The sequence below is a fragment of the Plasmopara halstedii genome (genome assembly GCF_900000015.1).
Source record: "Plasmopara halstedii genome assembly, contig: Scaffold_437, whole genome shotgun sequence".
Classification (NCBI taxonomy): domain Eukaryota; phylum Oomycota; class Peronosporomycetes; order Peronosporales; family Peronosporaceae; genus Plasmopara; species Plasmopara halstedii.
Window position 1 is genome coordinate 294,801 of NW_020187357.1, and position 18,281 is coordinate 313,081.

The 18,281-nt window shown below is 42.8% G+C and overlaps 5 protein-coding genes across 5 annotated transcripts; 3 read left to right on the forward strand and 2 right to left on the reverse strand.

Moving 5' to 3' along the window:
• Window positions 1-3,580: 3,580 nt before the first annotated feature.
• On the reverse strand, window positions 3,581-4,129 carry PHALS_09941 (Uncharacterized conserved protein; the record flags this gene model as incomplete). Its single annotated transcript, XM_024725282.1, has 2 exons — window positions 3,581-3,913; window positions 3,980-4,129. The coding sequence occupies 2 exons, from the start codon at window positions 4,127-4,129 to the stop codon at window positions 3,581-3,583; spliced, it is 483 nt and encodes a 160-aa protein (XP_024576074.1).
• Window positions 4,130-4,284: 155 nt separating this feature from the next.
• Window positions 4,285-5,775, reverse strand: PHALS_09942 (dihydrolipoyl dehydrogenase; the record flags this gene model as incomplete). The annotated part of the gene is made up of 1 exon (XM_024725283.1): window positions 4,285-5,775. The coding sequence occupies one exon, from the start codon at window positions 5,773-5,775 to the stop codon at window positions 4,285-4,287; it is 1,491 nt and encodes a 496-aa protein (XP_024576075.1).
• Window positions 5,776-6,229: 454 nt separating this feature from the next.
• PHALS_09943 (uncharacterized protein) lies at window positions 6,230-6,676 on the forward strand (the record flags this gene model as incomplete). Its single annotated transcript, XM_024725284.1, has 1 exon — window positions 6,230-6,676. One exon carries the CDS (start codon window positions 6,230-6,232, stop codon window positions 6,674-6,676), a length of 447 nt encoding a protein of 148 aa, XP_024576076.1.
• Window positions 6,677-7,410: 734 nt separating this feature from the next.
• Window positions 7,411-8,100, forward strand: PHALS_09944 (60s ribosomal protein l10a; the record flags this gene model as incomplete). Its single annotated transcript, XM_024725285.1, has 1 exon — window positions 7,411-8,100. One exon carries the CDS (start codon window positions 7,411-7,413, stop codon window positions 8,098-8,100), a length of 690 nt encoding a protein of 229 aa, XP_024576077.1.
• Window positions 8,101-17,440: 9,340 nt separating this feature from the next.
• PHALS_09945 (uncharacterized protein) lies at window positions 17,441-17,701 on the forward strand (the record flags this gene model as incomplete). Its single annotated transcript, XM_024725286.1, has 2 exons — window positions 17,441-17,598; window positions 17,668-17,701. 2 exons carry the CDS (start codon window positions 17,441-17,443, stop codon window positions 17,699-17,701), a joined length of 192 nt encoding a protein of 63 aa, XP_024576078.1.
• Window positions 17,702-18,281: the final 580 nt, after the last annotated feature.

An 18,281-nucleotide genomic window follows, 5' to 3' on the forward strand; every position in this document is an offset into this window, starting at 1 on the left:
GACACTGTGTATTGGAAGGCTTTGAAAGGGCAAAGGCAGGCTTCTTCTTGCACCAATACTGGCGTTGTCAGACCCCGATTGTCCTTTTAGTGTCGTCTGTGACGCTACGGACTTTGGTATCGGCTGTGCACGTGCACTGCATAAGCAGACGCCGAGGGGCGAGATCGGGTGATCGCGTTCTGCGAAAAAGATTTTCTCAGTCCACGACAAGGAATTATTTGCGATAAAGTATGCACCTGTCAAATGCAGGGTACGCCTGCTTGACTCAGAGCTGTTTGTGATCGACACCGATTGTGCGTGCCTACGTACTGCGACTCAGTCGCCTCACCTCTCGCAGAGGATGGCCAGGTGATCTCCTTCTTTGCAGAATCTAACTTCGAGGTGAAGTATAAGCCAGGCTGATGCGTTGCCAGATTATGAGCTTGCTCATGTCACGACGATTACATCGTCAGTGTCGGATTTGATCCGCTCCGCATACGCGGGTGATGGTATGTGTGTAGCGGTGCTACAAACTCCCCGGGGCAAGAAGGTTGGAAACTCGGACATGAAATTGCCAGCGCAATTGCACGCATAATTACGATATTCGTTTGAATATCGGGCTTCTGTATTATATCACCGAATTGACGAATGCACCACGAATTGTGGCTCCTCACGATGAGAATTGAAACAGTGTGTTCTCTATGAGGCCCACAACACCACACTCATTGGTCATGTCGGTCGTGAGAGGGCCTACAGGTCTGTGGGTTTGCACTACAGGTGGCCGAAGATGCTCAAATGTACGAGCACATATGTGCGCACGTGTGAGACGTGTCAGAGGGTGAAACCCTCTCCGAATTCGGCGGTGCCGCTGTTCAGTATACCGGTACCCGCCAGGTGTTGGCAGTTAATGAGTGATGACTTTGTGTTTGGCTTGTCGGAAGATTCGGCGGGTAACACAGGTGTGGTGGTCTTTTTTGACCGTTTGAGCAAGATGGCTCTCTTGCGGCTGTGCCGGACACCATCGACGGTGTCGGTACAGTGACGCTGTATGAAGAGAAGAGAGTGGCGTCATAGACGCAGTCGACGCTGACAGCTTCTGCTGTAAGTAATTAAACAGAGAACTATTATAGTGCAAGCGCCTCCAAGCGCGCGTTTATGGCCTCGGGTTTTTACGCAACGAGGTGCTCCACGCCCTCGAGCCCAGCGGGGACATCGGCTTGTAAAGCCCGTCCTGCAGGCTGTAGGGCAAATAAGAGTATTCCTCTATCCTCAAAGAGGATTAGTCAGATGTAGATTGACTACGAGTGCTACAAAGTGGAGCAAGGCTGCCGTAGCTCTTTGCTTAAAGGAAACAGCTAAGGTCATTAACCTTACGTTCTATACAAGAACCATTACAAGTAGCGAATCGCAATTCGCTACTTGTAAGTACTAATGCCTTACCAAGGCAAACGAACACTTCTTTTAAAAAAAATATTTAATTGTTTTAGTTGCGGCAGAGCCGCCAATATCTAACACTAAAACATTTCCTGACTAATATAGTAATAAGTAAATATCATAGCTAAACCTAATTAATATAATAATATGCATTACTACTGGCAATCCTGCCACGTTGTGGCTTCGTGTTACGCTATAGCCATACCACTGTATTATTACACTAACTGTGTAACACACACCAATGTACGGTCGCACAATCTTGTGCCCCCCAAACTCTCACAAGGGCACGTGTAACCCCGTTGCATTATCCCTTCAGATCTTTCAAATTCCACCCAAGAATCAAGAATGGGCAATTTTCGTATCCCAACCAAAGCATCATTGATCGACTCAACATGATCCGAAATAAGAATGTTGTAACGAGGGATTGGACTAAAACACAACAACTCATTTTTCACGACCAATATCAAACAGTCACTTTTCTGCACTTGGTTTCAATTTGCGCATAGTGCAGCTTCAATCGTGAAAACATTTTATCAGTAAGTGCACGTGCTAAACTCCATGAGATTTTCTTCAGCTCCTTGTTTACATTTGCGATTAAATTTTTTTATCAGATGTCGGAAACAAAAAAAATGATATGCAATGCAACCCATCGCTTCTGCGGCAGACACTGGACCTTTGTCACGATCTGAGATCACAAATGCTGGTGGTGCTGGAGGTTTGATAGTAAGAAACGCGAAAAGAACAACCAGTTGTCTTGATTTTTAAGAGATACTACTACCACACAAACAATTTGAAACTCCTAATTTCCATTGCAAAAGCAAGCCACCAGAAGTGTCCCACTAATTGTCGTTTCAAAAAATTGTCCGATTTAGTGTCAGACTGAGTGATGCATCGGTTGAAATTTTTGAATGCAACTACTGCCATTCTCACGAAGATGTTTTTGATTTGTCATTTGACTTTGAGAGCTTCACTGTAGGATGGAAGCATTCACCATAAAGATGTACTTCGATAACTTGCAGACATTGACGCATTCATACATATATTTTGAGGCCCATTCTTTCCACCATATTCTGTAGTATAACAGGGGTAACATCTCTTCCACGCTCCTGGAATAATGCCATTACATTCTCATCTTTTACCAGATATCTTCATATACGTTTCTTGGCTATATTTGCTTCAGTAAGACACGAATGAGTAATAAATTTGGAGGGCTTCTAAAATCGTGATGTAATGTCAATTGCACCACATAAGTAAAACTTTCAGCTGAATAACCAGCCTTGTATCGACGTGTATCACTGACCGTGACTGGTATTGATGCGTAGTAAACGTATGATAGGTCATTATATCTTCTTTACAACTGTATACCTGCCTCTTAAAACTGGACTCCAAACTAGTCTTGTAACAAGGTTTCACGCGCCCTGGTACGAAGGATGTGGGCCACACGGGATGGTGTGATCTCAAAGTGGTGCGGGTTACACAATATGGTGTGACCACACAATGGTGTGGCTACACTTAAACAGGCAGTCACTACATATTATATAAATAGGAACACCTACATATTTAGATAGGCGGCTTTGTTGCAAATTATTTTACGCTTTAATGGAAGAGAAAGCCTGGGGTTTAGGCTGTAGTTACTCTTGGAGTAAGTTGATTTCGATCCGCTACACTCGTACTGGTTTTAAGTATAGATCAAAGGTCACCGACCTTAGCCAAGCTTCCTTTAAGAGAAAGGGCTACGGCAGCCCCGCTGCATGTTGCATCTTGTTCCTCAATGTCTGTATCAGCTGCAGACATGCTGCCTTTGAAAGTTGTGAAGTTTAACAATGATAGCCATCGTATTCATAAAATTTTGTTTCATACAAAAAAAATATTTCATTTTGGATTAAGAATTTTCAGCTGCTGCATATTCTACAGTCTTTTACACAGGACCATCAATGAGAATGTTCTCCATTTGAGAATAAAGAACTCTGCACATTGTAATTGATTCTATTGGCTCAGACTGTTAAAATTTGTTGTATTAACTTGTTTGTGAACTTCAACCCATTTGATTTGTAATACTGAAATTTACCGAAGATTTCGTAATGGAGTATTCCTTTTATTAAAGCTTGAAATTGGAGTATTTTTTATTACAGTTTAGAAATGGTGTATAAGCGTGTAAACAGAGATGCTAGATCTGTTGTTTTGTGGACGTCGAAAGGTTCATGCCCAGACTTGTCAACATGTACTCAGCCTGTTGTATAACTTCCTCTGAGAAACAATCGTCATCCTTACTAACCTGGTGGCCACTGGCGTCAATTTCGAGTGTCCTAAGCTTTAGCATGCACGCTTCTGCTTCCGCGATCATGTCTGATTGCATGAGCCCGCAAGCCACCGCCGTTCCTAGCGCACCACGTAAGCGTCCATAACAAAAATTTCTGGCAGCTCCCAATGCATATCCTTGGTCAAAGCCTTGCTGCAATGTCTCTTCCTTGCCAGTCTCTAGGCCATCACGAATGCCCACCTGCCATGAAAATATAAAAAATCAGACTACGCAAGACATCAAACGTGAGCGAAATAAAGTTCTAACGGTTTTCATGCGGCGCTCTAATGCTAAACTCTCTTGTTTCATTAATAATTCATTCCCTTCATCCTCACTTATACAGTCCTGGAAACCGTCATCTGATCCACAAGTGGTGCGAGTAGAAGTCGTGAGGTGCTGTGTCATTTGAAATTTCATATTAGTTATTGAAGTAATTTATTTTTGTCTCACATTCTGTATTTGTGCATCAACTTTTTTGGCTCATTTAAAAAATTGGCCAGTAGCAATAATACGAACAAACTTATCACTGCCATGCCTGCCGCAACTTGGTAATCCAAGACTTTACTCTTTGTTTAGAAATTAATGGGCTTGTCATACGCGGCCAAACAGGCCTCTTTAAACGCCTCACTTAGCGTCGGGTGGGCGTGGGACGTGCGCGCTACATCTTCGCTAGCTGCACCATACTCGATACCAATGACGCCCTCCGAAATCATTTCGCCGGCATTGCTAGCAATAATGTGTACGCCTAGCAGCTTGTCTGTTTTCTTGTCGGCCAGTACCTTGACCATTCCATCAGACTCTCCCACCGTACGAGCCCGCGAGTTGGCCATCATAGGAAACTTGCCCACATTGTACTCAATACCCTCTGCTTTCAGCTCTTCCTCTGTTTTACCAACCGAAGCAAACTCAGGGAATGTGTAGATAACACCAGGAATTGCACCATAATTGACGTGACCGTGCTTGCCAGCTATGATCTCGGCACAGGCTATGCCTTCCTCTTCGGCCTTGTGTGCCAACATAGCGCCCTTGATCACATCGCCGATTGCAAAGATACCAGGCACTTGCGTACGAAAAGCTTCATCTACTTCAATGCGACCAAATTTGTCTGTTTGGATGCCCATTTGCTCCAGTCCAAGACCAGCTGTAAAAGCGCGACGGCCAGTGGCTACGAGCACCGTGTCACATTCAATAGAAGCTGCATCGCCGCCTTGAGACGGCTCAGTCGTCAGTTTAACAACATCTCCATTTATTTCCGAAGCCGTCACTTTCGTGCCAAATTTAAATTCAAGACCTTGTTTCTTAAGCAGCTTGATAAAATCCTTGACAGATCCCTTGTCCATACCGGTACAAGCATCGTCAAGATACTCTACAACCGTCACTTTGGCCCCAAGACGCTTGTAAACAGAACCAAGCTCAAGTCCAATGACACCAGCACCTACAACTACAAGATGGTCGGGGATGCGCTTAAGTTCCAGAGCACCCGTAGAGTCTACAATCTTGCCGGCAGCATTGTCTACTGGAACAGGAGGTAATGGGGTGACCTCCGAACCTGTTGCAATGATAATGTTCTTGGCTTTGACAGTCTCATTCCCTTTGTGGTCATGTAGAGCCACAGACACTTCGCCCTGCGCCGAGATCTTTCCAGATCCCTTGATATAAGTCACCTTGTTCTTTTTGAAAAGCGACTCAATACCGCTTGTTAACGTTTTCACCGCTTTGTCCTTGGCTTTCATCATTTGAGGAAAATTTGCTGTAACTTCAGGAGCGTCTATGCCATAATTTTTGAACTCATGCTGCGCCGTGTGTAACAGATGCGTCGAGTGCAGCAGTGCTTTGGATGGGATGCAACCCACATTAAGACACGTGCCACCTAATTTACCGCGGGATTCAATACAGGCAGTCTTCATACCTAGTTGTGCGGCCTTGATAGCTGCAACATAGCCACCTGGACCACCACCTATCACGACCACGTCGTATTCAGAAGATGAAGAGAAGGCGCGTAGAGTGATGGAATGGTGCCGTATTGCTGAGCGGCGCGAGATCGAGGCAATGTTGTACAACATAATGATCAGATCTGGTGTGGGGAGCTAGTTGGAAACAAGAATAATGTTGCTGTGTGGACCGTAGAGCGTAGTCGTACTTAGTAAGGTAAAAAATAGCCACAAAATTTGCGATGAAGCAAATTCTAATTATTAACTCATCTTATATAAAGTCTCTCTTTACTGACTTAAGACAAAAGACTTAATACCTTACATATTGTCAAATTGCGTTTTGTGTTACATGAGGTATAACTAAATTTGTGCAATCATGGGTTCCTCGAGTGCGTGCGATGAGTGTGGCAAAAAATTTAAGGTGTTTGGTCTTAAGAGGAAATGCAAACACTGTATGGATGTCATGTGTAAAAACTGCCTAACTGAACACCTCGAGGTCAAGCACACACACTCAAATCGTTCGTCCAGGGGACGAATGTCGCTTGACACTTTGGACACTACCCGCGACAACACGAGACTGCAATATATGAGTTCCACTAGATTTACTGATTTGGACGTCGAGTTTGCAGATCAAAAACATTCACTAAATGGCGTGGATGCAATTGAAGCCGTAAGTGACGAGGAAGATGACGACCTTTTGGACTACGACGATGACGAATTGTCCATAACGACACTATCGAGACAGTCTTCTATCGAAGAATTAGAGCTCAGATATATGGAGATGCACAAGATGCAGGCTGCTGTAGCCACCTGGGCTATGAAAGAGAAGCAGGCCAAAATGGAAATGAAACTGAAAAAGATGAATAGCTACTGCCCCATGTCTCCTGTATTTCAAGAGGGTTGTGAGTATGAGAATTGCAACATGTTTGTTGTGAGTTACGCGATCGTAGCCACAATTCTCGTTTGGGCGGTATATGGAGTTTTGTTGTTTCTTTACTTCCACACTCGCACAAATCTCGCCTACGTATATTAAACATTTGCTTTTTCATGCTGCTTGGAATGCACCCTTGTATATTGCACGTGTTATCGTCGAAAATGTAGTCAATGAAGTGAAATATACAATTTGAGCCTTTGATACTTAGGATAACTCGACAGCATATACAAAGTAAGTAGCACCACAGTTTCAATTGATGATCGGATACGCCGATCTGCTAAGCAACGATCGATCATTGACTAGCTGTATCTAACTAAATGGATCAACACAGCAACTTTATGACTTGCTTACATTTGTTATCAAAGTGAAGACTTCTCTTACACTATCGTTATACATGAAGTGTTTCGGGTCATAAGATCTGCAGTCTAAGCTTGTATGACGTATTCTTCGTATGCGAAGTGCAAGCGTTTGTGATCCGCCATTTAACGAGCAACACGGATCTATGTTATCGAATATGGTAGCGGGGTCAAGGATAAGGTGATGCCGACAATATTTCTTAAGCCCAAGATGTACTTCTCCGTCCTCATTTTACATTTACGACATGCGACATAACAGCTAATAATCATCGGTTTCACAAGGATGTTGTCATCAATACAAAGGAAATATGATGGTTTCTATATCACCTTAACCAGGTATCATCTATATATTATGATATTCGTACATAGCCGAATGTGATCCGCTCAGCCAACCATACGCCAGTAGCTCGTAGCCTTCGAGCTGCATTCTCCCTTTGAATCGTCGAAGAAGCGCCCGACCGATCCTTATAAGGAAGCATGAGCAAACTCAACTCCGATCTCCTTTCACAGGCTGTTGATGACATCCTGGCGTTCTCTGCCGGTGAGACCGTCACCATTAACGGTAACGAATTAAAGGGCAAGAAGCGCAACTTTAATGAGACCATCGAGCTGCAAATTGCTCTTAAAAACTACGACCCGCAAAAAGACAAGCGTTTCAGCGGTACGTTTAAGCTTCCGACTGTGCCCCGCCCAGGAATGAAGATTTGCGTGTTGGGTAACGCTGTGCACTGCGAAATGGCTGAGAAAGAGGGCTTTGAGTACATGACGGTGGACGATCTCAAAAAATTCAACAAGAATAAGAAGGTCATTAAGAAGTTTGCCAAGAAATACGATGCATTCTTGGCCTCCGACACTCTTATCAAGCAGATTCCCCGTCTGTTAGGTCCGGGTTTGAACAAGGCTGGCAAATTTCCCACGTTAGTGACCTCGAGTGACTCATTGACTGAAAAAGCTGAGGCTGTTCGCGCTACCATCAAGTTCCAGATGAAGAAGGTCATGTGCCTCAATGTTGCCATCGGCCATGTGGGTCTCGACAAGCAACAGATTGTGGTAAACACGCAGCTGGCTGCCAACTTTTTGGCCTCGTTGCTAAAAAAGAACTGGCAGAATATCAAGGTGCTGTATCTTAAGTCTACGATGGGACCTGCAGTCCAAATCTTTTTCTAGATTCGCGTACTTAGGACTGCTCTGTCAAGACGTCTCACCATTGTGCATATATTGCGCAATGGAAGCCAATTCGACCACTGATAACATTTAAAGGGATTTGTTACAAAGGCACTGTCCATGTTGTCAAACCAACTTTTTGTGTTGTCAATCCTCTTTGCTCCTTCTTTCCAAATTTGAGCTGATAGGGACATTTAACCGATAGACGATTTACTTTTGGTGTTGCAATTGCAGTATTGTGCTATCTTTCACTACACTCCAAGCTATATTTTGCATCAATGTCTGATAATTCATTTCCAAGTGTGTGACGCTTAGGCCAAATGCCTAAAATAATGCAGAGGCTAGAGGTCTACAAATTTCAAATAAATTTGAATCGTGTGATAAGGCTTTGTACAACATAGTTAACCTACCTGCACATGCATGTGGTAACACCTTGAGGATTAATTGTGCTGTCTTTTCGTTGTATCTCTGACGGTGGTGGCAAATATATTCTTAGTATCTGGTAGGGACTGTGAAACTTTGCACCTTGACCACTAAATTTTTTACAATGAATCAGAGAAATATTATATTATGAGCCTTAATATGCAGATAAGCTAACTTCTGCTTTATTTTATGAGAGCCTCTTGATAAGTGACGGACTTAATAATGATATTATCAAAGGAGCAGCTAATAAAAAACTGATGAAATAATAGCGTAATACAACGGACTTCCCATTCTCGAATGGGGCCTGGCATTACCCCAAATTTAGAGCTTTAGATGTTAGATGCACCAGTCGGCCTATCAAGATGAGCACAAATGTTTATAACACAAATGAAGAGCGCCTACCTTGTTGCCTATATCGCGCTTTGTACTCTGTGAAACTACGTGCTGAAGTCTGACATCGTGTTCATTGAAGCTGTCTTGTAAAGCTGTACAATCAGCAAGGCGACGTGACTCCAACACGTATCGAATGAGTGATTTTTCAGCGCTCCTTTGAGTCATAAAACAGTTTCAAACAGGAGTAGATTTCTTTCAACACACCTGCTGTTGGTGCAGGTGGTTTTCCTAGTCGAAATGGCAACTGCGGCACCAACAACATTATCGCAAACTGGAAAATCAAAGTTATTGTTATTTTAGCTCACGATGTGAGTATTACCCGCTGGACAAGTATCGTTCCATAACAAAATATGTGATCCGACCAAGGATAGCTCTTGTCTGGCTGGCTATCGTAAGTTATCTCGGCTGTGGCGGCATGCCAGCTTTCCTCAAGACTCCCAACTTGCGGCAAAAGTGACACGAGTAATCTTCCAGACGCATTTGCTGAGCTGCACAAGTGACAGACTGGTCGAGGACGAAACGATGACAGATACGATCAAAAACTGCTATAAGTATTTCTTACTTTCGTGAAGCAAAGGCCCAAACGTATAGGAAGGAGTGCATCAAATGGATTCAGTCCATTACCAGAAAATGATTCAGTGTGAAGCGACTTCATCGGAAGCAATGCGATGATTACGGTTGCTGATCGATATATCCGGCTTGCTGGACCAAAAGCCGAAAGCGCAATCCGTACGGCGGAGAGGCAGTCGACTAAAGCAGCATCTTCCGAGAATGAGGCACGGCCTAATCATAAAGTTAAGGTGTGTATGCCTGTGCAACTTTCATTGGAGAGCATCTTTGCGGCTTCAATGAATATGGGTTGCATAGTGCCGGCCGTGAAAGCGGCTATTTTAGTGTATAGATAATCCTTACGCCTCGCACAGTATAAGAAATGTTTGTAAGTGCTAGCAATAATCTTTGCAGCTTGAAATCCGATCTCCCGGTGCAAGAATTCTCTGAAGAGCAGGCAAAGTTAAGCGAAGAGAGTAGGGCGGTACTCCAGATGTAGTCGTATCTCGTATAGCGGTCACTTTTGTAGGGTGTCTCAAGGAAAATCAAGTGGTTATCCTGATGTGGTCTACAATGTAGCGGGGGAAGGTATAATGTTAAAAGTACTGCAATCTTGTACATTCATTCTTTTGACATTTGGTATAATTGTACAACGGTACTTGGTTGTGATTGTAAATATTCTGAACTAGCGCTTTATTTATAATGACGACATCTCGAAAAGGAGGGGTATGTAGCATACGTGGGCTGCCAGCCGAAAACCAGAAAGTAAAGCAATGCATATTGTGCTAGCATAAGTAGCAGGGCACCTATATATATGGTTTTTGAAATAGCCGATTTAATTAGACACTTACTTACGGTAGACGCACTCGGCTCTACGAATGTCATGAGCAAACCAAATAATCTATGTGTGTTTGATAATGTGAAATCCTAAAGTCAAGTGCATGACAACCTTGTTGCACTTGGTAGCACTACCAGGACCTAGTCGTGAAAAGGCTGTAATCTCTACAAGGATGGGTCTTCAAGGGTGAAAATTTCTGCTTCCTTAACATTATAAGCTTATGGATATTGTGGGGATGAATGGGACCAGGCACTGGCGGTCAAAACCCCGGAAGCGGTAATCGCTAGCCAAGAAACGCCTAACAACTTAGCAAATGCGCTGAAGAGGTTTCAAGGAGCGCCTGAAACGAGCGACGGTGGAGAGACGGCTGATTCCACCGTCATACCACTAATGCTGATCGTTCAGGCGTTTGAGGGCCAAGGCGGAGAAAATTACTTCCTCTGGACGAGGAAAATTGACAACAGATTCGGTCATGCTTCAAACGGAGTGTCCACGCGCCGTATGTGTGGACTTCAAGCTAGGAAAGCCACGCGAGACAACGATACTAACATGGAACACCTCGATAGAAGGAGCTCTATCTGACGTTGGACAATTTCAGGCGAGGAATGGAGCTCGTTAGAACCGCGAAACCTGGCGAATTGGGCGCTATCTAAGTTTTTGTTCACATAGCAAAGAAGCAAATCTGGCGCACTATGTATAGGCTGGAATTTTTTATCGTCGAATAAAACGATCACCATCTTGACGATAAGACTTTGAGTAGGCGCGGCTCTCACCAAGGCTTTCTACGTCTTTCTTCAACCGTTCAAGGATGCGGAAGCTGTAGCTATAAATGTGAAACACAACTTTCGTACCGCGAGGACCGACTTGAGTACTGAAATTGGGGTCTCTTAGAGCGCGCAAGAGGTGATGAATCGCAGCCATGCTAAAAAAAGAGAGAGAAAAAGCTAATCAATTGAGAAACTTTGGATAACCGACGATAATTTATCCATGAGAGTACGAAAAACTGCCCATTCAGGGGTGTGACGGGTTGGGCTTTCATGCAAGCGATTTTGAAGGACCCTCCGCGAAAAAATTTAAGTGTCAGTAAACAATCATGCACCTACTTTGTTCAATCGCATATTGAGGTAGTCGCTGTCAATTGGATCCAGTTGAACAGCATGAGACGCTGTCTAGCTCTAAAATCATACTTGAGATTTGGTCTGGTCCTAAGTATGGCGTTGGTGGAACTCTACGATTCATGGATTGATAAAAAACCGATAAATTTATCTGCTTCACATTTTTCTGAGCATTGTCGATTTATCTCATCCTCGCCAGGAAATAGAAGCGCGTTTCTCGAGGGTACAAAGCTGTATTAAATTGCGTGCAGGACATTAATAGGAATGGTATTGCTAGGTGCCTCAAATAGCGCTCGGATGACAGAAGCGGTAGCCTCGGATTGACGGGTAGAGCGATTTCATATCTCGGTCTCTTGCGTTGATACGAATATTTCTGTATGTCTTGGTTCCCATTGCGGATCTCCGGCAGGTCGGTCAAGATTCCGCGAGCTGTTGTCTTCTATGCCGATGCCGGTGGAATAAAAGGGCAAATGGGATTGGTCATGAATTTTAGATGATGTGACAATACTGGTGAGTTGGCACTGCCGTGTGACGGCCCACCGTTTGGAGTAGTTTCACTCGAAAGGTAAGACACACAAAGAGGTTTTACTCGTGGATTAAGTCCAACTATGGTAGTCCTATGGGCTGGAAGTATTTTCTTTCTAAACCTGCAGTAGATCTCAAAGCTTTTTAGAAGTATTTTCTTTCTAAACCTGCAGTAGATCTCAAAGCTTTTTAGGGATGCATAACAAATTGCTTGACGGTGAGGTCATTGAATGGCCACCGTTGATATTAAAGTGGTGATGTGCGCAACATTTGTCTTGATTGAATATAAATTTGAAAACACTATCGGAGCACTGTGCGGAGGAAGCAGTGATCAGCAAGGATCGCACGGAGTCTTTTTAAACTCTGTTTAAGAAATGCCACAACATGGCGACATGAATGCTCTCTTATGTAACCGTACGGAGCTACGTAATGAAATTGACTTGGTACCGGAACCAAATATTGTGTCACGCGGCTATAGCATTGACCAAGGGACGTCATCGACTGTTCCAACTATGTCAATCATAAAGCAGGTTGATGAGAGAATCTATTTTCACGCTCGGCGCTGACATTCAATGGCAAGTGCCAAATTTTGCAAACTCAAAATATGCTGAATATAGCCACGTTTCAGGCGCAAACGCTGATTTTGAGAATGTATTTGCTGTTGAGCAGCATGTTCGGCTGCACATTGCCTAATACCCTTGACCTGATTAATAGGTATTATCAATCGCTGAAAAGAGACACAAATATCCTCTATATGGCTTGCTTCTCGTCGAAGAATGGTCTACATGCAGAAATCGCAAATAAAGAACCCATTCTTGATTAGCTAGTGCCTCTGTCCAAAGAAAACTTATGGATGGGCCTGGTTTAGCCAATTACTCGCACAAAACATGAGACTATGCCGACATGACACAAACCGTTAAAAATCTTGCTAAAATGAAGTCGATATGCGGCAAAAGAGGTAAGGCTGGTATAAGCCTAGATTTCTGCCCTGATTTCGGCTCATACAAAACCGGATCGGCCATTGCACGTCGCAATGCAGGGAGCCCTTATCAATTTCATGGTACCCCTTGTTACCTATGAACACATATACAAATTGTCTGTCTTCACGCATAGCGAATTTGGCCCCACATCTTTTGCAGAGAAAGCAGGATAGTTATTCTTCTTTACTGAGTACGCCTTTGAGATACGTTAGAAGCCGGGTTGTATTTATGTGATGGCGGATACATTTTCTCATCACATCGACTATGAAGTTGTTTTATGTCGGGCCAGATACATGATTTGTTGCGCTGTTAAAAAATGTGAAAAGTAATAAGTTAGAGGCCTCAAATGTCGCTTTTTTGAAGCGCACAGTGCCACACAAGAGGCTCTTGGTCTGACGATTAGGTGATGGACCGTAAGCTTATCCTGGGAACGTAAACAAACTCGGACTTTGAAGTTAAAATCTTGTTCATGCGAGGTTCATGGCAGGTTTGTCGCGCATAAACACATGTAAGAGGGGACAGGCCCTACGTGATTGTTGATTTGCGCATTTACTGGTACAAGGCGCAGTAAAAAACGATAAATTCTTAAGGTAGTGATAACGACGTTTTCTGGAATTTTAGCGACACAGTGCAATATTTTTGTAATTCCTTGTTTATGACATGCGACCTAGATGCCAGCAGCTCACTGGTTCTCGGAACAATCATGTTGAAACTTCTTAAGCTATTATAATTCTTCATTGAATAATGCTTTGCATGACAGTATACAATGTTTAAGTGGACAGAAATTTGTTGACATCGCATGAATGTTTTTCATCCCATTTTTTGGTGTCTCCAACTGAAGCCGACACCAAAAAATGAGCCGAGTTCTGGGTAAAAACATAAGTTGAACCCTTTCAATCCTTTGTGGTTGAAAACAGCAAAGAAGTGCTACAATTCCGCCCGTTTTGATGTTTCTTTGTCCTTGATGAGAGACCTTTGAACGTCTAGCATATTAGGTCTAAAAGCAGTAGTCAGAATCCGTTAATTTAAAAACGCAACGATATGACTTGTCAGCATGCTCAAAATTGCGATGCTCACTATCTTTTCGATTACAAAATAGAGAAATGTTCATAATCTTGTTGGCAATATTCTAAGTGAAATCAACAAGTTCCTCAGACTTCCATATCTTCTATTGGAAAGGCCGTTCCCACATGCCAGAGAGAAAAACACGATTTTCATCTTTCTCTGGCGCCCGTGACCTGTCCATGCGTACTTATCGAGTCCTTGTGCGTTTATATGCAATGAATACTTGTCCATACGTAAAATGCGCTACTGACGTCCTGTACTAGAAAAGGTCCGTCGATTTACGACCGTAGCGACATTAACGACTCTCCACCAGATGTCGAAGCTGGCAACTAGCTCCACGATACAAAGCGAGCTATAGAGGTAACGGCGACCTTCAGATACACAATCTATAAAGCAGCAAAAGTATCGGTGTGATTGTTGAAAGGAGCGATGGTGCATCGTTCTCGAAATTATTGTGGAAAACATCACTCAGGGTTGAGTTTACGTATATTGATTGCTGATGTTTACGCTCACTGAGTACACATGATTGCGTGCAATATGTCCACGTGTTCGATATATGATATATAATTGGCTAGTTGAAAAAGTATGCTGCGACTAGAAGGCTTAAAGGTAGCGCTAGCGAATATTGACCTTAAACAAACAAAAAATACTTCTCAGTTCCGCCACCCAACTACTCAAGTCAAGCTTCTCTCCCTGTCGCCGCACTCGTAACGTTGATCCTGGTAGCAGCCTATAAGTGTCCTTGCTTGTCGAACTTGTCCGTAACATCACACAACAAACTCTGAGACAAGGTCTGCGGTTTAATGCGATTGTGCTTGTCCCGCTAGTCCATTAATAGAGGTCGACTTGGATGTAATTTTGTGGACTAAAGGTTCAAAGTCGAAGTAACACTTTAGTGCAGCTCGGTGGATGACAAGTCAAGCCCGTCAATATCCGACCAACAACATAAATCTTCAGCATTTCAACAGTGATATTGGCCCGTTGGTTTACAAGCAAAGACTACCTAGCCAAGCGAAACCCCAGCAAACTTTCGTTTAACAGATGCGTTGGGGATCGCTGTATCTTTGTGCTAACTGACACTATACGGCGCTGCCATCTTGTCGTCAATGAAAAGTAGCATCTCCGAATGTACTCACATTTTGTGGATGTGTGTGGTGTGATTATGCACGCAACCCAGTTGAAAATGAAAAACTCATAGAGTGAACACAACAATTACAATGTTTGGCTTGAAACTATGGCTAAAAATGCACCTGCATGTGAAGTCTGCGTAAATTGGCGCTGCCAAATATACGTCTTTTACTGCCAGAAACAAGGATTCAGTAATGTATCTGCGTGAATTCATATGCTGCTTCACGAGCTCGATGATACTCTCGTCCAAGATTATCTGAACAACTGCTTTAGATTGAGTTATCCTATCTTCCGTTTCTTGTAGCAACGATAATCATGTGGTAATATTTGACGCTCAAAAACAGACCATATAATTAGCATTTGATGAAATCTCTATTTAGAAGTAAAGCTTTAATCCTGGTAATTATTGCAAGACACAACATAGACCGTAGAGTTCACTAGGGGGAAGTGGATAAATTTCTATTTCCCTGTAGTCGATCAATCCTTTTCAACCGCTATGATTCTACGCAGCTACTGCCGCCGCGACAGCAAACTTGAAAATGGAATAAGCAAGCACAGTACTGGCCACACAAGCCTTGCGAGACCTTGACTGGGGTTTATATAGGTAAACTTTAAGAAAGTATGAACTGAGGAAAATTATAGTGCGACTATGAGCTGATTGAGGCGAAATCTGTTATATATGATTGCGATGTCTTCTTAAACAGTCGAGTGGACGATTCGTCGCATCTTGATTCATGTGGTGTAAAAGCGACAAGCAGAAATATATCGCTCAAAATCAGAGAATTACTTGCCACAAGTCTACTAGATTACACGTCTTTAGTGGAATTAAACCAAGCTTCTGTGCGGTCGGCAACATCTAAGCTGGATGTTTTTCCTACTTAGGGAGCCGTGTTTGACAGAGCAAGACCATACAAACGAACATATTTGATAGCTTGCACTCGTCAGGCATACGAAAGTAAAATTTCTTGTAGGGTGAAGGTGCGAGGCAAATTATACGTTCTGAAAGTGCCGCGAGCGACACTTAAGAATATTTCTAGTCCTTTATACACTGAAGTAATGCTTTTCGAGCTATTGCCATCAACGTCAGATATAGAAAGTATTAAATATTTATGAGAACACCTGGCGCACGAAGCGGGAGTTGCTAAAAGATCAAATTCGCTGCATACGCTTATACATTTTAATATGGACAATCAGGAATCCGTCCCACTGCAATTTAGTTTGACGTAAGGAGATGAACTAAATTATATATTATCGTCAATCAAATGCTAAGCATAGCATTGAATATGTAAAGGTCAAGTTTTATTAAACTTAGTGCATGAATTCCAACTGTCCATTTCTGATGCGTCAATTTGTCTGTTGCCCATGAGCTCTAACATCTTCGTTTAACGTCGTCATAACTACACTGTCGTTATCAGCCTTATAATATTTTTTATGTATTCACTCTGCTAAGAAAGCGTTTGCTGAAGTCATTTCAAAAGGTAAGGGTACATGGATCCTTTATACCATGCAATTTTGTGAAGGGGTTAAACACCTGATTAAGCGGGATATTGAGCCACCACGTCAACACCACACGCCAAGAATATCTGTTAAGTACAAAAAAGGTAAATCTTTTGAGTGTGAAAAAACAGCTAAAGTCTCACATTTAACACTTGATGTGCACACTTGTGTTGCCCACTACATCTTAATGCACAGTGCAACCGAGAGCCTGTAATCTTTTTTTCTGGCAGAGTTTTTTTAGCCGTCCGCGAACATCACTATTTGTAATTTGGGTTGGAGCTTTATCGCTTGTGCTTGACTTGTTTGTGTAGAAGAAAACTAATATTCATGTATTACGTCTGCAAATAACATACGACATTCTAAACTAAAGAGTCGCGGACTTGATGGTACTAATAAATGAGTGCTGCCATTTAATATTGCGCCTTTGTACAGTACACATAAAAATCTGCGGTAAATATCGCGGGCGTTGTATTAGGGACCTGACTAAACAGGAAATGCACCGGGGATATTTACTTATAGTGTATAGACACTGACTTAGCGGCTCAAAACTAGATTCCGCGTACTTGAACCCAGCCTTAAGTGCTGGAATTATTAATGCAACGACGTCACAGTGTTGTGTCTAGCTATATGAGCACTTTTCTGCATTCCTGACCCTTGTTACTAGCTTAAAGATCTTGTGCATCTAGTCGGCGATTCTGCACCACTTGCTTTGTTTGTTGGCATAACCTCAATGCCGTCGGATTGTCTATCTTTGAGCATCTCACTGTACCACATGAGACATGACTCAGTCGTCGATAATAAAGTATTTACTATGTCACACTCATCCCAACATGAGTGTCGAGTATAACGACGATCCTTGCTTATGGTCAGTCAAGTACAAGAACATCACAACACTTGAGATTACACCCGGGGCGATTATTCTGCAACGTCGTTTTGTGCGCTATCGTGGCTACTTACGAGAATGGGTTTTGGTCATGATCTCTAATGGGTAATTAACTTCCAAGATATGGTCCAATCCACGAGTTATTTGTCTAAACCCTTTGCTCTAGATCATCAGAGCCAACTGGGAATATTACTTTTGTGAGCCATAGAAAGACGACCCTGCTATGCGAACAAAATATTGTGAAAGATCTTATATTGTTTCATAGGTCACGACACGCAATTATTACGTTACCGCTCGCATGCCAGTCTATCCCATAACGTCCACATTTCAACACACTCCAGAGTCTATCTCGGCCCAATTTCAACTATAAATCATCTCCATTCAGATTAGCTTATGCCTTGGTGAATGATATATTTTTTGACGCGTTTGGGCGGAGAGACAAGTGATCGCGGTAGAAGAAGTGTTTCCTCGCGTTCAGAAACGAAGTTCACGCCTCTAGAGGCTTTCAGCCTTTGAATAAACAGTTTAACGACACCCTTTTCTATTGTCATCTACACAAAATGCAACGGGCGATGTGAAGATGGTTTGTTGTTTGGTCATGTCTCGACTGTGAGGTATAATTCTACATGCATAAGGTTAAAATGTGCACATACAAAATCTGAAGATTCAACAGCCTAGTGATCTCAGCGTGGTTGCTCCATTCTTCCCATAATCGAACTTCGAATTTCTGCCATTTAAAAAATTTTCATGTCTAACCAAAACGTCAGCTCTGCTGACCTTACTATAGA